This window comes from Brienomyrus brachyistius, chromosome 4, assembly GCF_023856365.1.
Source record: "Brienomyrus brachyistius isolate T26 chromosome 4, BBRACH_0.4, whole genome shotgun sequence".
In the NCBI taxonomy this organism is placed as follows: domain Eukaryota; kingdom Metazoa; phylum Chordata; class Actinopteri; order Osteoglossiformes; family Mormyridae; genus Brienomyrus; species Brienomyrus brachyistius.
In genome coordinates, this window is record NC_064536.1 from 25055501 (window position 1) to 25076447 (window position 20947).

Here is a 20947-nt window from a genome sequence, read left to right on the forward strand (position 1 = left end):
GCTATAACTAAACGAGAGGCTATGGGCAATGAAGAACAGGTGAGGGTAATCACCATCAATTACACACTAGGGAGTAAGGCTACACTGGAGATAAAGGGAACACAGGTGAAATAATTACAAAACTACTGCAGATAACCAGATACAAACAAAAACAAGATCCGATACAGAAATAACCAGAATGCAAGGTAACAATGGGAAAAAAACAAAAACTCAAAATGTCAAACAAAGTGAAGCTGGGCTCTGGAGAGCCTCAAACCCATGACAGGGAAAATGCTTGGTTTTCTGCTAAACATTCAGCCCATTCAGCCACACAGCAGCCCAGGCAGCAGTGGAACACACTAGGACCTGTGAAGCATAATAGACCAGGGGAACAGAAAGTGGGATGACCAGCGACACCAGCTGGACAAAGAGGGAAACTGGGACAGGTATTGACAGCTCTGTGTTACATCACTCTCTGACAGGGTCACTGATTGGTGGCTCTGGCATGGAAAAGTTACCCGAAAACCACAAAAACATTCACTTTAAGTTTTTAAGTTTTTAATCAGTTTAATAACTCCAGAAAATACAAACTGCACAGTAAACCATATCTATATCAATCATTTATTAAATCAGAACAAACAATTTAAGTTTCACTAATGAGTAAATTATTATTAACGCTTATACTACAGTTAACCAGCAGGTGGCAGCAAAGCGCATGTGAAGCAAAGGCTATTGGTCGTACAAAGCACTGGCTCTACTGGTTCCCATCAGGTAATCCAACACTGCAGACCAACCTCTCTATATTCCACTGACTCTCATGGTATGACTGGACAGACTGAGCAGGGCCGTGTGAGAGAGGCCTCACTGCAGTTACAGTAGCATGACCATACAGTGGTACCTCAATTCACGAAATTAATTTGTCCGAGGACTCAGTTCGTGACCCGAAAATTTTGCAACCTGAATCAATTTTTCCTATTTAAAATAATGTAAATACAAAAAAAATCATAAAAATAACATGTTTACGGAAGGCGGACCAATAACCAACTGAGCATACGCTTGTTGGCAGGCTGGTCGCTCGAAAGACACCAAAACACGGAAAAGAACCACAAAACATCCCCCCCAAAAACGAAATAATTAACATTAAAAGACAGAGTAAACAACAATACAGTACTTTCGAAAACGTGATTTTTTTATTACACTGTACATTATTTTCATATGCCTGAATTTTTTATGCACATTTCGTACTGCCACGCGCTGTATGCCGATAGACATCTTTGTTTGTACTGCAAACAAACAATACGCAGTTGTCACTTTGTGTGAATGGAGAATATAACAGAAGTAGGAGTTACTTAATAATTTGTTATTAATGAAGTACTGTGATTTTATGCATTGATATGTGACTGTTAAAAACCATCACAAAAACTATGACAGAACGTTCTCTCTATTTTTTTTTTCAAATATTCAATCCCTGAAGAAATATAGTAAAGACATGCATCTACGACAAGTTTTTGATACATTCCACAACCGTTATAATGTTCACTTATTCGTGTTTCAGGTGGTTCTTTGGAGCGCTTTCAATGGACCCGTTTGGGGGATGTTTGTGTTCGCAGCCTGAAACACGGTTCGCGAGCCAGTACAAAAATTTTCGAACATCTGATTTGTAACCCGATTTGTTCGTGAACAGGACTGTTCGTGGGTCGAGGTACCACTGTACTTTCTTGCTCTTCTAATTACAGCATAAACAAAACTATATGGAGACACATTTCATACAAGCACAGCAGGAATCTGCTGATACAGCCTTATGGTTTTTCATTTATATGCGCTAATAGAAGCTGTACATTAATCATTTTAACAGGATAAACAAGCTTGTATATTTCTTGTAAATTAAGCTTGTATATCAGAATTTCTTAAGACCCATTTTCACCCCTCCCTAATTTTCTCTCTGATTGGATCCCCTCTTTCTACAGGAGCTCCAGTGCAGCTGAATGGCGATGATGGTGCAGATCAGATAAAACACACCAGTCCCAGCTTTCAGTACAGCATCCAGAACCTGCTCCCACCTGTCAGACATATAATACATCAGTGTGTCTGTAAGTCACACGTAACACATTTTAATCTGAAGAACAATGCAGTGAATCTATTCTGATAGAATTATAAGCATGAACAGCAGCACCAATAAACCCAGTCCTACATACAGAGAGAGCTGGACCAAGGAGCTGAATAAAAGGCTGGATTTGATCAGTAAAGTCTGATATGCTTTAAAACAACATGGTACAGCCACATCTGTACTATTAAACAGGCTGCATGTGAGTAACAGGAGACATTAACAAATAATATGAAAATAGCTACAGAATTTTAACTGTCAGTTTTACTGTTAATGTAGTACATATATTAATGTTTATATATTTCCACTTGTAGCTATATAGTTTTTATCATATTGTTGTTAATTTTTGCTGCTCTATTCTTGTACTTTCCACTTTCTGCCGTGACAATGAAAATTTCCCACTTGTGGGACTAATAAAGGATTATGTTATGTTATCTTATCTTTCTTACTATAATATATACATGGATATACATCCATCCATCCATCCATCCATTCATATTCCAAGCTGGCCTTCAGCCTTTCCCCAGCAGCATAGGGCACAAAGCAGGGGCTCAACCTGGATGTGATGCCATCACAGGGAAATTATAATTAAGGAATAAAAGAAAATCAATGTTCCCATAAAATAACAGAAGTTTCCCATCACTGTGTGATCAGGGAGACGCTCATAGCTGGACACCACACTGCTGTAAGTGCTGCTGGATGCTTACCTCTGTTTTTCATTATTCCCTCCTTCTTCATCATGTGCCAAGAATGGACAGCAGTGGAAACAAGAGAAAGGATTGTTACATAAAAAATAAACATCCCTGTTCCTGGGGGCCACTACAGATTTTGGGCCCCTGAAAGCATATCAGATTGGGCCCCCAGTCTGGACCAATCCAATTATGTTCCTAATTTCTTAGAGCCCTGTCACTTAGGGGTCCACGGAATCATCCTAAATCCCCCCCCCTCCCCTTTACAGCACCCATGCCCTGTTCTGTCAGCCAGTATAGACTGTGAAAGGTCATTTCTAAAACTGAAAAAGAATAACCAAAATTATTCAATTAAATATCTGTTTGGATGCAGAATAATAAATTAGGGCTGTGACCAAAGTGTCCACATCCCAGGGCCCTGATAGTGGGCAGGTGAGATAAATAATGTTATTAATAAATCATAATGTATTTATGATGGAACTGGGTCAGATATTACAGAGTGTAACTGTAACACTGGCCTTTGCTGCAGTTAGAAACTACCTGCAGACAATCACCCAGTCTGTACACCTTTAGTAACAATTAATCCCTACAAATGTCTGAAATCTGAAGGGAATAAAGTTTTTGATGTATGACGGTAAAAACCTACATGTAACATTTTCCAAACATTGCACACATGATAAATGACTGTAAGATGAATATGTCTGTCTGTCTGTTTCCAGTAACTGATGCCTGTGATGTTTTATGAAAGACATCTGACTGGGTGTCTGACTGAGAAAATAGTCAGATCTGTAATATTTGTCATATTATACAAATGTGTCATAAACTAGAAATATGTGAATCCTGAGGCCTCTGTACAGCTGCCAGGTGTAACATGCAGATCAGACACTCATGTATTTAATAAAGAGTAGAACCTGTATCTGATGAGGTCATCAGGCTGTATTATGGGATGTCTCCCTTAGAGGTCCTTCCTTTCTGCCTGAATGACATGTTACATAATGTGCATCTCATTGGCTACAGTCTGCAGTACAGACATCTTACCCTCAGTGACTGAGAGGTAAACCCGTGTTCCCACAGCTGAACCTCCGCTGATCTCCACACCACACCAGTAGGAACCAGAGTCCCCAGCTGTCAGATTGTTCATAGTCACAGTAAAGACTCGCTGGTCAGGATCATCTATGATTGACACTTCACCACTTATCTGTAGAGAGTCACTGCGTACTATGGGAGTACATGGATCCGAAGAATAATTTTCTTTGCACCAGTATTTCACATGTGTTTTATAACGGCCTTCATAGGAACATGGGATGGTGACAGATCCTCCTCTCTGTACAGACACCCGTCCCACTGAGGACACACTGTCAGCACCTGTGGGGAAAACAACCAACTGAATTCACATTTTCAGCATCACAGTATCTCTGGTTAATATTATATATTATCAGTTTGTGTAACACTTGTACCAGGAGTCATGGCACAGAGAGATGGGTTTAAGAGGACAGTGAGGAGGTGAAACAGCAAGACTGTCATTTTGCCATAAGAACAAGGGAAAGACACAGGAAAACAAAGCAGGTGTGTTCTAGGGGAGGGTCACTCAGCTATCATCCCCATCAGGGGCACATAGCCAAGGTCCACATCATTCACTGACCAGGGGTGGGGGGGGGTGGGGGGCAATGGACTGAATTGGCAGCCCTGTTTTAGGGTCTGAGAGGAAATCCAGGTCTTTAAGTCGCTGGTAATAAGGTACAGTGATGATAATGACTGGGATCATTACTTTGTGGTGACCACACCCCTTTAACATTAAGGCTGTGATGTGTAAATACATCAAATTCATGTATTCATTTTCGACTATTGAATGACATAGAGTAAGTGCTGAACTGTATTTTAGCTCAGTCGTCCATCTTCCACATGCTTATCCAGTACAGAGTCAGTGGAGCTGATCTGAGGAAGCACAGGGCACAAGGCAGGGGAACACCCATAACAGGATGCCAGTCTGTCACGAAGGCAGGGGAACACCCAGGACAGGATGCCAGTCTGTCACAAAGGCAGGGGAACACCCAGGACAGGATGCCAGTCTGTCACAAAGGCAGGGGAACACCCAGGACAGGATGCCAGTCTGTCACAAAGGCAGGGGAACACCCAGGACAGGATGCCAGTCTGTCACGAAGGCAGGGGAACACCCAGGACAAGATGCCAGTCTGTCACGAAGGCAGGGGAACACCCAGGACAGGATGCCAGTCTGTCATAAAGACAGGGGAACACCCAGGACAGGATGGCAGTCTGTCACAAAGACAGGGGAACACCCAGGAAAGGATGCCAGTCTGTCACGAAGGCAGGGGAACACCCAGGACAGGATGCCAGTCTGTCACAAAGGCAGGGGAACACCCAGGTTAGGATGCCAGTCTGTCACAAAGACAGGGGAATGCCCAGGACAGGATGCCAGTCTGTCACAAAGGCAGAGGAACACCCAGGACAGGATGCCAGTCTGTCACAAAGGCAGGGGAACGCCCAGGACAGGATGCCAGTCTGTCACGAAGGCAGGGGAACACCCAGGACAGGACGCCAGTCTGTCACGAAGGCAGGGGAACAGCCAGGACTGGATGCCAGTCTGTCACGAAGGCAGGGGAACACCCAGGACTGGATGCCAGTCTGTCACGAAGGCAGGGGAACACCCAGGACAGGATGCCAGTCTGTCACGAAGGCAGGGGAACAGCCAGGACAGGATGCCAGTCTGTCACAAAGGCAGGGGAACAGCCAGGACTGGATGCCAGTCTGTCACAAAGGCAGGGGAACAGCCAGGACTGGATGCCAGTCTGTCACGAAGGCAGGGGAACAGCCAGGACAGGATGCCAGTCTGTCACAAAGGCAGGGGAACACCCAGGACAGGATGCCAGTCTGTCACAAAGGCAAGGGAACACCCAGGACAGGATGCCAGTCTGTCACAAAGGCAGGGGAACGCCCAGGACAGGATGCCAGTCTGTCACAAATGCAGGGGAACGCCCAGGACAGGATGCCAGTCTGTCACAAAGGCAGGGGATCACCCAGGACAGGATGCCAGGCTGTGACAAAGTTTTCTTAGGAACCCATTCCTGTCAGATTTCCTGTTCCTTTAACTATGCATGACTATATCTGCAAATCTGAATATTTTTGTGATTAACATTCTGGTAAAAATATTGTGTATTATATTATTCTGACATACTGTTGTTAGTATGTAATTCACTCCAACCTAAATCCCTAAGACAAAGTTGGATGCAGAATTCCATGCTATCAGGGTAGATGAATTTATACACACACCAGCCACAAGACAGAATAAGACCACTCCTGTATACTGCTGCTACATAACTGACAAAAAGAATACTGCAGTCAGTTCTGAAATCATCCGGTCATCTCCATGTATAAACTGGCATCTCCAGTACCTAAATCCTTCTCCCCTCTTCTCATTTGGTTTCACTTATTTCTCAGTTTATGGGAAAGCGTCTGTGCATAATGTACTTTCTTTGGCAAACTCCAACCTATCTCTTCCCTGTTTCTCATTGATGAAAAGCCTCTTACTTGCTTTATTCCTTGCACTTCACACCATTTAATGTTCTTTAAAGTCACATGAGGTCATCCTCTGATTTATGAGTCACAGCCGTATAAGTTGAAAGTCGTCTCTGGCATTAAAAAACTTGCTTCTACCCTCTACATAGATTTTAAAAAAGGTGACTGGTTTAAAAATATAGCAGTGACATCTTAATTTTTTCCAGAGCTGTATAATATAGAGGCTTGTGCTGAATGGGTGCCAGACAGCAGTTGGATCTGGCCTTGTAATGCCCTGGGAAAGCCTACCCCCCCCCCCCCAATTTATCCAACAAAACAGACAGACTCCCTTCTTTAGTAAGACTGTTAGGCTCATAAATTATTTATCGAAGCAAATTTAAGCATAAATGATTTATAGTCAGATTTTAGGTTAATACTTACATTCAGTGCTGGTTGTGGTTGCAGTTCTCAGACTGACAGTAATATGAACTGGGATCTGCTGGTATCTATCATCATCACACCAGTACCAGCCTGTGTCCTTCCTCTCCAGTCCCCTCATTGTCACACTGAAGACTTTCTTTACTTTGTCATCCCTGATCAGGACAGGCCTCCCATCCAAACCCGAAGAACTTGACACACAGGAGCGCCTGACCTTACACCACTGCTTCTGACTGTAACTGTCTGTATAGCGACACTGAACAGTGACACTGTCTCCTTCCACACCCGTCACCTCCTGTTTGTCCACTGACAGCCCTGGGGAACCTGAACACACAGATTAGGAACAAACACTGTGATATTTACATAACAATAAAATAGTTATGAATATGAGCCAGTTATGTTAATATTATACACATATATTTCATACCCATGTGAAGCTAAAGCAAAGGACAAAAGGATAAAAAAAAAAAATTCTCTCTTTATTCTGACATTTAACAAATACAAAAAAAATTTGCTGATCCTAACTGACCTAAAATAGATTTACTCTGATTAAATGTCCAGCAGTGAGAAAAAAAAGTTTTTGTCTTTTTCTGAAGTTTATGTAAACTTGTGTTTTCAACTATTTATTAAAATATTTTCTCCCGTATTTGTGTTAATATCCTTCCTTTCTACCTGAATGACATGTTACATACTGTGAATCTAATTGGCTACGATCTGCAGTACAGATATCTTACCCTCAGTGACTGACAGATAAACCTGTGTTCCCACAGCTGAATTTCTGCTGTTCTCCACACCACACCAGTAGGAACCAGAGTCCACAGCTGTCAGATTGTTCATGGTCACAGTGAAGACTCGCTGGTCAGGATCATCTCTGATTGACACTTTACCCTTCGTCTGTGGAGAGTCAGTGTGTACTATGGGAGTACATGTATACCTATAACCCCTTCTGCACCAGTATTTCACATGTGTTTTATAACTGTCTTCATAGGAACATGGGATGGTGACAGATCCTCCTCTCTGTACAGACACCTCTCCTACTGAGGACACACTGTCAGCACCTGTGGGGAAAACAATGAACTGAATTCGCAATTTCAGAATCACAGTATCTCTGGTTAATATTATATATTATCAGTTTGTGTAACACTTGTACCAGGAGTCATGGCACGGAGAGATGGGTTTAAGAGGACAGTGAGGAGGTGAAACAGCAAGACTGTTATTTTTCCATAAGAACAAGGGAAAGTCACAGGAAAACAAAGCAGGTGTGTTCTAGGGGAGGGTCACTCAGCTATAATCCCCAACAGAGCAACATAGCCAAGGTCCACATCATTTACTGACGAGGGATGGGGGGGAATGTATTGAATTGTGTTTCAGTCTAGAGTTTACCATTTAGGCAACCCTGTTTTAGGGTCTGAGAGGAAACCACTTTATTAAATACACAGTCAGTAAAGTACAGGGAGCATGGAGCTAATCTGAGGCAGCACAGGACAGGATGCCAGTCTGTCACAAAGGCAGGGGAACACCCAGGACAGGATGCCAGTCTCTCACAAAGGCAGGGGAACACCCAGGACAGGATGCCAGCCTGTCACAAAGGCAGGGGAACACCCAGGACAGGATGCCAATCTGTCACAAAGGCAGGGGAACACCCAGGACAGGATGCCAGTCTGTCACAAAGGCAGGGGAACACCCAGGACAGGATGCCAGTCTATCACAGGGTAAACACTAACAAAGTCACTATGGGCACTTTTAGAGGCACCAATTCACCTGAACTATGTACCCTTGGAATGTGAGAGGAAACCAGAGAACTCAGAGGAAATAAATACAGATACAGGAAGAACATGCAAACTCTACACAGAGAGCTGGGCCAGATACCAAAACCACAAGCCTGGAGGTGTGAGGCCCCCATGCTGCCCCCAGTGTCTAAACAGCTAGAGCTTAACTAGCTCTGCAAACCTGCTACTGAGTGAAAGACAAGCAGGTCTAATCTCCACCCCTGAAGGCCAGTTCATACTTCAGTTTTCTGCGTGCGCTTTTGGTTACGCACAGGGTGATAACAAATTTCTTCTCATTTCTGGGTTCAGTGGAGGGGCAGGTAGGCAGGGCATGGCATGTTGAATATGGCATGTTTTATTTATTTTTTTTCTATATTAATGGCACCATTCCAGTATAAGAAAAATGATGATTATATTATCGATTATGTAGACCTTGGTTATCATTATCAATGCATAAAAAACCATCCTGAATTCGAAACTGACTTTATGTAGATTTTATTGGTCTGTGTGTTGATTTTGTGCATAACCTACAATTTGCCTTGGAAATCACTTGGATTTATATATAATTTAATGTTTAATATTTTATGACTAATCAACATATTGTCAGTTTAAAGTACAAATTCAGTAGCTTTTAGTATCTTGAATTCTTAAAAAACACTCAGACTGAGATTGACAGCCATATGAAGGTACTTTACGTAAATGTAGTAAATGAACATGAGAGCCCTCTGGTGGTGAAACAATATAAATTACTTCCATAGCCAGTCTATGAAAATGAAAAGTACTGTAGATCATTGTATTTGTGCACTGCGTAACTTAAAATCGTAACAAGTGAGGAGTACGGTCCACTCTCGATCATAATAGCATAGTTCAGATGAAGAGACAGACAACAGATACATTGAAAAATATTCTTCATACATTTATATTTTTAAGTTCTGACTGATCCTTGATGACTGGTGTCATGACCTGCCCTGCCTGACCCTCCTGCCTCCTTCCTGACTCTAACACGCTACACCTTGTGCTCTTTAGTCTCACCTGTCATTCCTGCACTGAATCTCAATATGCATACTTGACCGTACTTGCGTTCTCGTATACCCGTTTTACGTCATCCTCCTTTAGGATGGTAAAAATCCCCAGATGTTGGTCTTGCTGTGCCCCAAATGTCAAGGATGCATCGGGTTAATCCTTGCCAAATGAGAACAATCCCATGATTCTTTGTGTGCTGTTGCGGTGGCGAAGGAAGAAGGCGCGAACCATAACTAGTTAGTAAGGTAGTACTTAATTGGAGGTACCTTAATCAGAGTAACATTTCTGCTGTTTCTTTCAGATAGTATTTTCCCACTGTTTTCACTTTTTTGACTCGTGGAGATTGGCAAACAGGAATGGTTAATATACACGTGTATAGTGTTTGTATGGAGTTGAAATAAATACAAATATTGTAAATGTAAACTTTATTTGTGAAAAAAGCCCAAGTAATCATACTAGGAATAATTAGTCATTTTGACTGGACATTTCAGTTCTTGGAAGGCAAGTTTGAAAGACCGTTTTGCCAAGACCACAAGTATGATCTTTGCGTTCTTGGTATTAAGATCCATCCCTGTACTCATGTTGATCATGCCCAACTGCTTCCTGTTTGCTCCCTCATTAATCCAGTATTTAACTGCTTCCCCGTCTTGTGGTCCCCAGTTCCATCATTGATGTTGTGCATTCCTGTTGTCCATGTCTTAGGCTTCCTTTTTGTTCCTGTGTGATCCTGTTTTGTTTCCTGTTTGATTTGTTTAAATAAACTTCCTTTGTTTGCCCTGACTCCTGCTCCTGTGTCCTCCATTCCACCCAATCATGACAACAGGTACCCTGACCAGATTAAGCAGCTGGGGGATGGATGGATGTAAAATCAATTACTTTCATTACTCTGTAATCACAAATAAGCTGAACAGACAAACATTTATTGAATGATTTTTTTTGTCATTACATGCAAAACAATTATACCTGTTATGGTTTTGTCACTTTATAGGGTACAGAGGCTAAATTGTATACTGACAATGATTTTAGAATTGACTGCAGTTTTCTTTATGTCCACTGTGTGGCAGTAGTATACAGACTGGCATGAGTATAAATTCATTTACCCTGATAGCATGGAATTATGCTTTCTAATTTGGGTCAGGGATTTAGGCAGGAGTGAATTTCATACTAACAACACTGACAGCATTATAGACAATGTTTTGAACAGGAAAGTAATCATAAAAATATCCAGATTTGTGGATGCAGGTATACATAATTGAAGTTCCTAAGAGAACTTTGCCAAAAGCTTCAACAAGACTGTAAGAACGACACGGATCCAGCACCAGTACTGACCCCCTACCTTCTTGGGACAGGAAGTCAACCCGGACCAGGTCCCACCCCCTAGCCAACTAGCAGCGAAGAAGAAGGGTGGTCCAGCTAGACCGCAATGAGTGATCTGGGTGTTGGGGGGTGGGGGAGGCAGACATCAAAATAGAGGGGGAAGTCTTCCCCCTTGGCGGAGCCAAAGGGGTGTCAGGGGTGGCAAACAGAGCCCTTGCCACCCCCAGTGTCAGCCCGCTGAAAATGGTTAACATTAAAATATACCAATGAGGAGATCGGGAAAGATTTGAGGGGAAAACTGTAATTTCTGAGTGCCCCTGAACGCATACCGACGCAGCAGTACCCTGTGCGTGCTGCTTACTAACACGTCGTTGGCTAAAAGCTCTGGCAGCGGCACGCGCTCCTACATGATCCAAAACACACCCGCGGTATTCATAACAGCGGAAGTTAAGCAGGTATTTATAACATATTACACTGTATTACCTTCCCAATGAGAAATGCTCACACACTTGCAGTACATAAAAAATATCAACATGACAGCGTTGCGCACTGTTAGCAGAAATACATGCTACAGCGGTTATGGCGTGTAAAATATTATACTAAGCCGAATATATAAACCTTTATGGAGGACTGACACACACACGTTAAACTCCTGTCTCTTTACCGTCAAGAGGAAAAACTTTATTAACACTTTTCAACATCGGCTTAGCTCACAGCTGCCACCCATCGGTCATCAATACAAACTCATTTACATATTTGCACTTCACAATTTGAGAGCACATTATTCATTTCTGTGAACACGCACTGTCTGCTTCACGTCTCGTTTAAATTAGCCACGAGCCCTGCTCGTGCTGATATAGATCGTCCTTTAGACAGTGTCTTTGTACGTATGTATGTTTTAGTGCATATGCTGAATTATAATGTTGTTTTATTATTTTAGCAAAGCTAGCCCTTGCTTGAAGTCTGTACGTGTGGTAAATGTATATGTGGAGAACCAGTCATTATATAGTTTTCTACTGCATGTAAGCGGGCTATGCATGTCATATTAAAGTTTTAAATCAACTCCATTATACTGTGATGCGAGGGTTTAATTAGCTGCCTAGATTCATTAATTTAATTAATCGATTTTAATTTAGCAATAGCTAGCTACATGGAATAAAAAGAAAACTAGTTAAAATACAGTAGTGTTTCTAATTGTGTCTCTGCTAGCAATCATGATGAAGTGTAACCACCAGGCTGTGTCTTATTTTGTATAGAGACAGAATGAAGAGAAAAGGGGATTTTTCCCATTTCTTTAAAAAGAAGCAGAAATCAGGGCCTGTTTATTATGTTTATTATGAGTGTTTACGAGAAAAAAAAATCCTTCATTTATCATATTGTAATGACCAGATTAAAGAAAATAAGATCTCCGAGGGTTGCTACAGAACGTGGATTTATTAACAGTAAGCGGCTGCGGTTATATCCACACACACTAGTTGAACGGAACAAAACAATCATAATCCCTACACCCGACCGACTCACTCGCATCCCGCTCTCCGAACCTCACGCACCCCCCGGACTCTCTCTCCCTCACATCCCAAGTCACACGCAATTCCATAACCACACCCACATAAGTACAGAACCTAACTTAACAGAATAGCATGGAACACATAATACCTGAAGGTATTACAATATTTATATGGACTCCTCTGAGAAACGCTTGCTCACCCTTTGGCCACCGCTTAAATAAAAGTCTAGCTCCGCCAATGACCCTCTTCTTCCCCTCCCTCTCGTCTCTCTCACGCCATCCACGATTCTTTTCAAAGGTAAAGTGCAGGTTACTTTGTTTTATGTATTTTTACTTTATATTTTGTATTAATAATTTTTGTATTAATATTTTTGGGTTGTGGAATCATCTGATTTTGCATTATTTCTAATGGGAAAAATCGCTTTGATATACGACTGCTTTGGATTACAAGCACGTTTCTGGAAAGAATTATTCTCGCAATCCGAAGTTTTGCTGTACAGAGGTCTCGCTGATTTTTTGCTTGTCGGAGTCCATGCATATCGATGCGCTTCAAATGCGCTTGTGTAAGATAATTGACTAGATGTTTCCAGCAGGTGGAAGCACTGACTTTCACAGAGCAGAAGTCAACCAAGAAATAGTAGAGAAAGAAGAATTGCAAGAGGTGAGGAGTTATCCGCATATCTATTTTTACATTTTTACTGCACAGATAATTCATATTGTCCAGACATTGTAGCGCGGTATATGGTATTTTCAAAAGTATCACTATTCTGCCCAAGCCTCTACTAACAACTTTATTCATAAAAAGTAAAAAGAATTTGTGTTTGTTGCAACACATCTGCCCTCTACTGGTCTGGTGGAATATCACTGCTGCATGCAGACACTGACCGTGATAATCTGCATTCACCAATAAATGCAGCATGAACACAAGCTGCTGCGCGCATGACCGCCTGCAGCCTGAAAGCCACATGGAAAAGGGAAGAATGAAGTGGGCTTGAGGCTGATCTTGAGCCCTGATAAGCAGAGACCTGCTGCAGTAGCACATGAAGCTGGGTGTTTAGACCCCTCTGACTGTACACACAGAAATGACTGACGGCATCCCGGCTGTCTGCTCACATAACCACCTGTGCTGCTGAAATGACCCCAGTAAGATAATCGTACACAACACAGAACATCAAAGGATGCAAAAGACAAGGGCATTTTATTTGCAATAACACTCTTTGTACTGTTCGATTACTAAAGAAACACATGACAGTATTACAATGAATACTTAGATATTAAATTTATATTATCAATAACGTGCCACATGGTACACTGATGTTTAAAATATTAGCATAGTGTCATGCCCGGTTTGTCCGATCCTCGTGTGTGCCACGCCCCCTGATTATCCACGTGTGCTTTCCCGATCTTGCCCAGCTGTGTCCTATTATTTCTGCCCAGTCTTGTCTATTTCAGTCTGTGTCTTACCTCAGTTCCCTGTCGGTCATTGACGTTGTGTTCCTGTGACCATGTTCCCTTGTCGTTTCCCCAATAAATCCCCAGTTTTCCCCATCTTTTGCCTGCCTGCATCATCCTTCCCTACCTCCAGCCTGCCTACCTGCCCTTCTTCACACGCGGATCACAACACATAGCAATTACAAATGTCTTCATATAAACACCAAGTTGAGTTTCTTGTTACTGAACAGATCAGGGACTGAGTCAAGTTTACCTGGGGCTCGACTATTTTCTCAGGAAGATTAACATCGGGGCTAAAATACTCAGGCTTAGGCTTAAAATAGCCCCGACTGATCTGACCTAACGACGCCCATGCAAACACCCATAAGAATCCAAAAAGTTTTGACAATTTCCAAGACAACGTTACACAAAGCAGCTGAATCTTGTCACAATTGACATCCTGATCTCCATACTGTATCTGACACTGTAATGAGTGACACCCACCTGTGAGCCCAGCAATGAGAAGAAACAGGAGCATCAGAGGATCCATACGTGTGTGTGTCACTGAGCCCAGATCTGTGGAGAGTGACACTCACTTCCTCATCCTCTGTACCTTCACTGTCTCTGTCGTTTCTATTCTTACACACAGCAAACAGAGTGAAGGCGGAGTGGAGACTTTAAAGAGGAAGTGAGAAAACCACAAGGCTGAATGTTTAGCACTTCAGAAAGTCAGACCATTATTATTAGTCTATAGAGAATAAAATAAACTATCAATGCATAGAAATTATCCATTCACAAAATAAAAAATCTGCATGAATAAAGAAGACTTCATGAATTTGAGTTACTGTGTATATATAGAATGCTCTAATAAGACATAAAATTTAGTTGGATCTCCCTAATGATAAAGATTTATCTCTGTTTTATAATAGTTATTTATCAGCAGTATAATTATCTGGATCCTAATGCTGGAAGCACACAGTGTAAAGTGAGCTAAACCTTCAACTGCACATCAGTCCATTGCAGGGCACTGGAAGCTGGAGAAATGCCATGTGAACAAAGGAAGCCTGCAAACTGCACACAGACACAGTCATGGTCACATTCAAAGCCAGCAGTCAGCAGTGCTGGGATGGCAGGTGTGTGAGTCAGACATCTAATATCAGGATAAACTAAAGACACAGAGGGACTTTGGGGAAGCACAGCAAGACCAACAGAAGACATGGGCTCCTGACAGTAAGGCATCAAAATCCATCAGTTTGCTGGCAATGTCTAGTTGCACTGAACTGCAAGTACAGCCAAAGTGCAACATTTAAAGAAGCCTTTAGCTTGCAGCTTGCCTGCTTTCTGTGTTATACATGTGACCTATGGCTATTTTCTTCAGCTTCACAACTAAACTGAAATGAAGAACTGAGAGGGAGAGACGCTGTAGAAAACAGTGAGGGTCAGTACATACTGTCAAAGGCTATAATCTTTATAACGAGAGTGTTTGTATGTGTACTGATGCATTTCTGTGCCTTAAACTTGTTGTCCTGCCAATTACAGGAATAAATAGTTTAATATCTGGAATCTTATTATAGAAACATAACTTAAAAATGAAACAATTAATAGTTGGTCTTTATAATTATATAAGTAGCTCAGAGATTAAAAAGACATACAAGTAAAGCAAATATGTCAAATTTCTTTTTGAACTGTATAACTTCCTCATTTTTCTCTTCTGCATGAGCATAAAGCAGCTAAATCATTAGCATTATGCAGAAAATATTCTCAGACACTTATTCTGAAAAGCAGAAATGTCGTCATACAGCATGTGAGGGTGTATAAACACTGTGTGCTGCATACAGAGGGTCTGTCCTCAGGCCTTTGGTTCAGCCATTATTATGTGTTATATAGTTTTCTATAGTGCCACTGCAGTATATGTTAATCTCTGTGGATCAGTAGGAAACAAGAGGCCTAATAGGAAGGTGTCTCTGTAAGACAGGGGTGGGGGCTGTCCTGGGGGGGCAAAGTCAGATGATGAGTACATGGATTCACTTCATCTGGACCTTATCTGCAGTCCACTCAGATTGAACGCTTTGTGTTTCTCTCAGCCCCCGACAGACACAGATGCCCAAATTCACACCCGGTCATTTCATTACACAGATTATGATTCTCCATACTGTCACTGTTTCTCTGTCTGTGACCCAGGACTTAAATCCAATGAAAACCCACTTTCTCCCCTCCGCTTGGTTTATACAGGTTCTGCACTCTCCTGTTCGGTTTAAATGGGGTGTTGCTCCTTCTCACCAACTGACCATAAACTTTATGGTCATGCTGCCTTTGCAGAGCCCACCTGACCAACATCATCACTTACAGCAATGGCTGGCTGTGACATGTGTGGCTGGGGCTCTACATCAGCAGGAAACTGTCTGCAAGACAATAAAATTGCCTTGATTTGCATACAAAGTGAGCTGTCCTCACCCTCCAATTCTACTTCCTGTGGGGGGGGGGGGTACTCCCCCTGTGCTATGACCATGGTCCCCACAACACCCCTTCAGGGCCATAGACAGGAATTAAAATAGTGAGGTCTAAGACCCGGAGGTGGGAGGTTGGGTATCGATCACACATTGCATACAGGAGGCCTATTGCTCTTTACAAGAAATATTATTTGTGGTGAAAACCTGTAAAAGACAAATTCTAAAAAATACCATACATCCTGTATGTGCCAAGAGTAAGAGGAATTTTTAACAGTCCACTCTGGGTGACCTTGACAGAGCAGAGAGCCAAAACACTCTGATATGTCATATCGAGGGAACGTAGGAAACGGGAGCAGGCAAGACTCAAAACATTTTATTCAATTGAGGCAACAGAAAAACAGGATCATGAGGGATCTGAACAGGGGAAGCAGGAAGGCAAGGAAAAGACAACACAGGGTAACATCAATGACAGACCTGGGAATGCTGGACTGGGAAGCACTTAAATACAAGACTAACAAGGGAGTAAACAGGAGGCAGATGGGAGTGATAAAATAAGGGCAGGAACAAGAGGTAAGGTTAATGAGCACCAGGAGTGGCTTGTTAAAGCTACAGCAGGGAGGACACAAGAGGATCAGGCAGAGATGATGGGCAGTATATGCGAGCACCTCCCAAAAAGCATGGCCTCTGGGCACAAAGGACAAGCTGGAGAGAGGACCCAAAAGGGCAGAACAGACAGGGTATGGAAGGATACACTGGGCCAGCACCAAGGTAGGATGGGACAGAACAAACATCCAACAGGAACCAAACTGAGGCACAGAACCACACACAAGACATAAGTATGGGCAGGACAAGGACAACACAGGGAACCACCAACATACCCCAGGATAGCGTGGACAGAAACTAAGATAGGGACCACAGGGAATACAGGCCACCACATAATTGATGTGGGACAAGGCAAAGGGACCAGAACTGAGGTATGGCTGATGAAGATGGGTAAAATCCAGGGAGTCTTCCAGTCCCCATGAAGCCAGGCATCAGTCCTGGGGAGCCAGGTACCGACCTAGGAACACAGTTCCTCTTGGGTTTCAGAGGACCGACAGGACTGGGTGGCACTGAGGTGTCAGCGGGACAGGAGGGTGACGAGGGGACTGCAGGACAGGGGCAGGAGGATAACAAGGGACCTTCAGAATTAAAACAGAGACAGGAATGGTAGCACAGCACTGCAGTTATGGCAGAAACCTCACCCAGGAGGGGCACAGGAGCAGCCTCTCTTGGGCCGGGCATGTCAAGGATGCTCTGACGTGAGTTCAATATGCTGCTTCAGTCTCCGCTTCCTGCATTGGGCATCAGTGAGTCAATGGACTGATCAGCAACTGGTTCCCGTGAGCCAGCAGTTTGATCAGCGGTGAGGTGGACAACATCTGCTCTACTTTCATGAACAACGTGCTCTCCTCAAGCACTCACCTCACTGCAGGGGTTGGAACTAGATGACAGGTGTTGGTGAAGGAGGACAAAGTAGTGTTCGGCAGTGGAGCATGCATACCAGAGGTTCATGCAGAGGTAGGAGGCTGGTCGTAGGGGGATACTGCTCCTAAAGAGACAGAGCACAAAAGGCTCCTATGAAGAGCTGGTCTGTTATAATCGAGGGAACAGAGGACGCAAGAGCAGGCAATATTCAGGCAGTTTTATTGAATTAAGGAAACAAACAGAAAATAAACAGGATCACAATAGATCCAAACATGGGACCCAGGAAAGCAGGGGCCAAACAACGCAGGGTAACAAGGTCAATGACAGACCTGGGGAATGCTGGACTGGGAAGCTCTTAAATACAAGACTAACAAGGGAGTAAACAGGAGGCAGATGGGAGTGATCAACAGAAGGGAAGGAAGAGGTAAGACTATGAGCACCGGGTGTGGCATGTTGTGTCCAGGAAGCACACAAGAGGATCAGGGTCAGGCAGATAAGGTGGGCAGGACATGACACACTAACCCTCCTCTATTAAATTTTCAACCAATCAAATGCCATAGCTGGCTGAAATAATTATTAGTCCCAAATGAGCATATCAAAAGTATAGAGGTAGGTATAGCAAATAAAATGTAATACAATAAAACACAAACCATAAATAGACATTTGCCTATCCTAGAGATGGCATACATAAAATAACAATATGTGGAGCTATTATACAGTATGAATGTGCCTTACTGAATGGATTTAGGTTGTCATAACAACATTACAAAGCAGTAAAATAATATGGGTATGAAGCATGTAACGTTTGTAACCATATATAAACATAAAAAATGAAAGAGAAATGCTTGATATTAACACACCATTACAAGCTAACATCAAATACACTTGTTTTGATATCCAAATTTGGCTTTGAAATGTCTCTATGGACAGTATTACTGATACTGTTCCCTTCACAACCCCTATCCTGGAAGCAATGGGCACGAGGCAGGGAACAACCCAGGATGGGGGGCCAGCCCATCGCAGGGCACACTCACACACCATTCACTCACACATGCACACCTATGGGCAATTTAGCAAGTTCAATTATGTGAAACATTAGTTAGCCTAATGTAGCCCATTAGGCGTAACATGGAAAAAACCCAACCTTTAACATGGCCAGAGCAGGCCACTAGGGTGAATGTCTCTGCCCAAGTAATCAGAAACAGACTTCATGAGGGTGGCCTGAGGGCCTCTAGTGGGCCCTGTGCTCACTGCCCAACACCATGGAGCTCGATTGGCATTTACCATAGAATACCAGAATTGGCAGGTCCACCACTGGTGCCCTGTACTTTTCACAGATGGGAGCAGGTTCACCCTGAGCACACGTGACAGACGTTAAAGGGTCTGGAGAAGTTGTGGAGAACGTTATGCTGCCTGCAACATTGTTCAACATGACCGGTTTGGTGGTGGGTCAGTGATGTTCTGAGGAGGCATATCCATGGAGGGACGCACAGATCTCTACAGGCTAGACAACAGCACCTTGACTGCCATTAGGTATTAGGATGGTAAATGGACTGCATTTATATAGCATTTTTCTACTCCTATGAGTACTCAAAGCGCTGTACATTTTATGCCTGACATTCACCCATCCACACACCACATTCATACACCGGCGACAGAGGCTGCCATGCAAGGCGCCAACCTGCTCACCGGGAGCAATTTGGGGTTCAGTGTCTTGCTCAAGGACACTGATGGGGTCAGGAGGAACCAAGAACTAATGATAGTAAGAGGAAACAGCTGGTGAACACAGGGAATCCACATGCGGTAGATGAGGGGGCGTGGCACACGGGAGGATCGGACGAGTGGGGAATCACAGATAGACTGTTTGGCATAATTTAAACGTTATTCTTGTCAAAGTAAATAATTTGGCCTATATTTTATTTAAAGGAGGCCAGCTGACGGCTTTTATCATGCGCTGGAACGGGCTGACTAGCTTTTAATTTAAATTGATATCAGATAAGTACAAACAAGAAAGTCATTAATACAGACGTAGAACATTTGAGCCCGGGGGGGTGGGGGGCTTTCCAATGACATTAAACAGGGAGCATATATTGATCTTTTTCACAGTTGTCTTATTTTTAGAAGTAAAAATTGTTTGAAAATGAAACAAAGCAGTATATTAAAATACTATACATGAAGTTGTACAATGGCTAAATTTTGATTTATGTATATGAAATTTAGCTAAAATAATTATTACATGTATGACATAGAATTCTTTAGATTATTTTTTACCAATGTCAACATATAAACCAAACGGTATACAGTAGCTTGAAAAAGTATTCAACCCTCCTGATAAATATGTACACAGTTTTCTCAAACAACACGAAGTCCTTTGTTCCTGTATATTTTCAAATGAGAAAATAATGTCTGCTAACACTATCAAGATAAAAATAAAAACCTAATATGTGCTATTTGCAGAAGTATTCAAACCCCTGTGGATAAACAAAGCCATCAGATTTGGTTTCTGATCACTGGGTGGCTCGATTTTTTGTTTTTGAATAAGGTCAATACAAGTTATTAAATTATATATATGTACATAATTTTATCAAACAACATTTATGTTAACTCTTTTGTTCCAGTATATTTTCAAATGGCAAATATATTTACAGTATATTTACACAAATGACAAATGCATCACAAACAACACAAAAGTGACACAACAGACCATAATTAAACATAATTATGTACTACTTAGTCTAGATGTTTCTCTCTGTATATAAATATAAATGCATCCTTTGGTAGGGCCTGTCACGCCTGGCTCGTCTGATCCTCGTGTGTGCCACGCCCCCTGATCATCCACGTGTGCTTCCCTGATCATGCCCAGCTGTTTCTTGTTATTTTTCGACTCGTCTTTCATATTTAGTCCGCGTCAGAGTCCATCTTCCCCAGATTTGTCATTCTGTCAGGTTGCAGGTTGAACGGGCGAGCAGGCAGGCAGGCAGACAATTCAGGGTTTTTATTATGGATCGGAACGGACTCTGGTTTCCCCCCACAGTCCAAAAACATGCTGAGGCTAATTGGAGTTGCTAAATTGCCCGTAGGTGTGCATGTGTGAGTGAATGGTGTGTGAGTGTGCCCTGCGATGGGCTGGCCCCCCATCCTGGATTGTTCCCTGCTTCGTGCCCATTGCTTCCGGGATAGGCTCCGGACCCCCCGCGACCCAGTAGGATAAACGGTTTGGAAAATGGATGGATGGAAGGAACGGAACGGAAGAGACAGGG

At 42.7% G+C, this 20947-nt stretch overlaps 1 protein-coding gene across 1 annotated transcript in view; it reads right to left on the bottom strand.

Annotated features, from left to right (window-relative positions):
- Positions 1–14437, bottom strand: part of LOC125739860 (uncharacterized) — a 409273-nt gene extending 394836 nt beyond the window's left edge. Inside the window, exons 1-3 of the mRNA XM_049010379.1 lie at positions 14275–14437; positions 7458–7781; positions 6727–7047 (exon numbers count right to left, since the gene is read on the bottom strand). Coding sequence (XP_048866336.1) covers positions 6727–7047; positions 7458–7781; positions 14275–14320 — 691 coding nt within the window. The 5' untranslated portion in view covers positions 14321–14437. The remainder of the gene's footprint in view (positions 1–6726; positions 7048–7457; positions 7782–14274) is intronic.
- Between the last annotated feature and the right edge of the window lie 6510 nt (positions 14438–20947).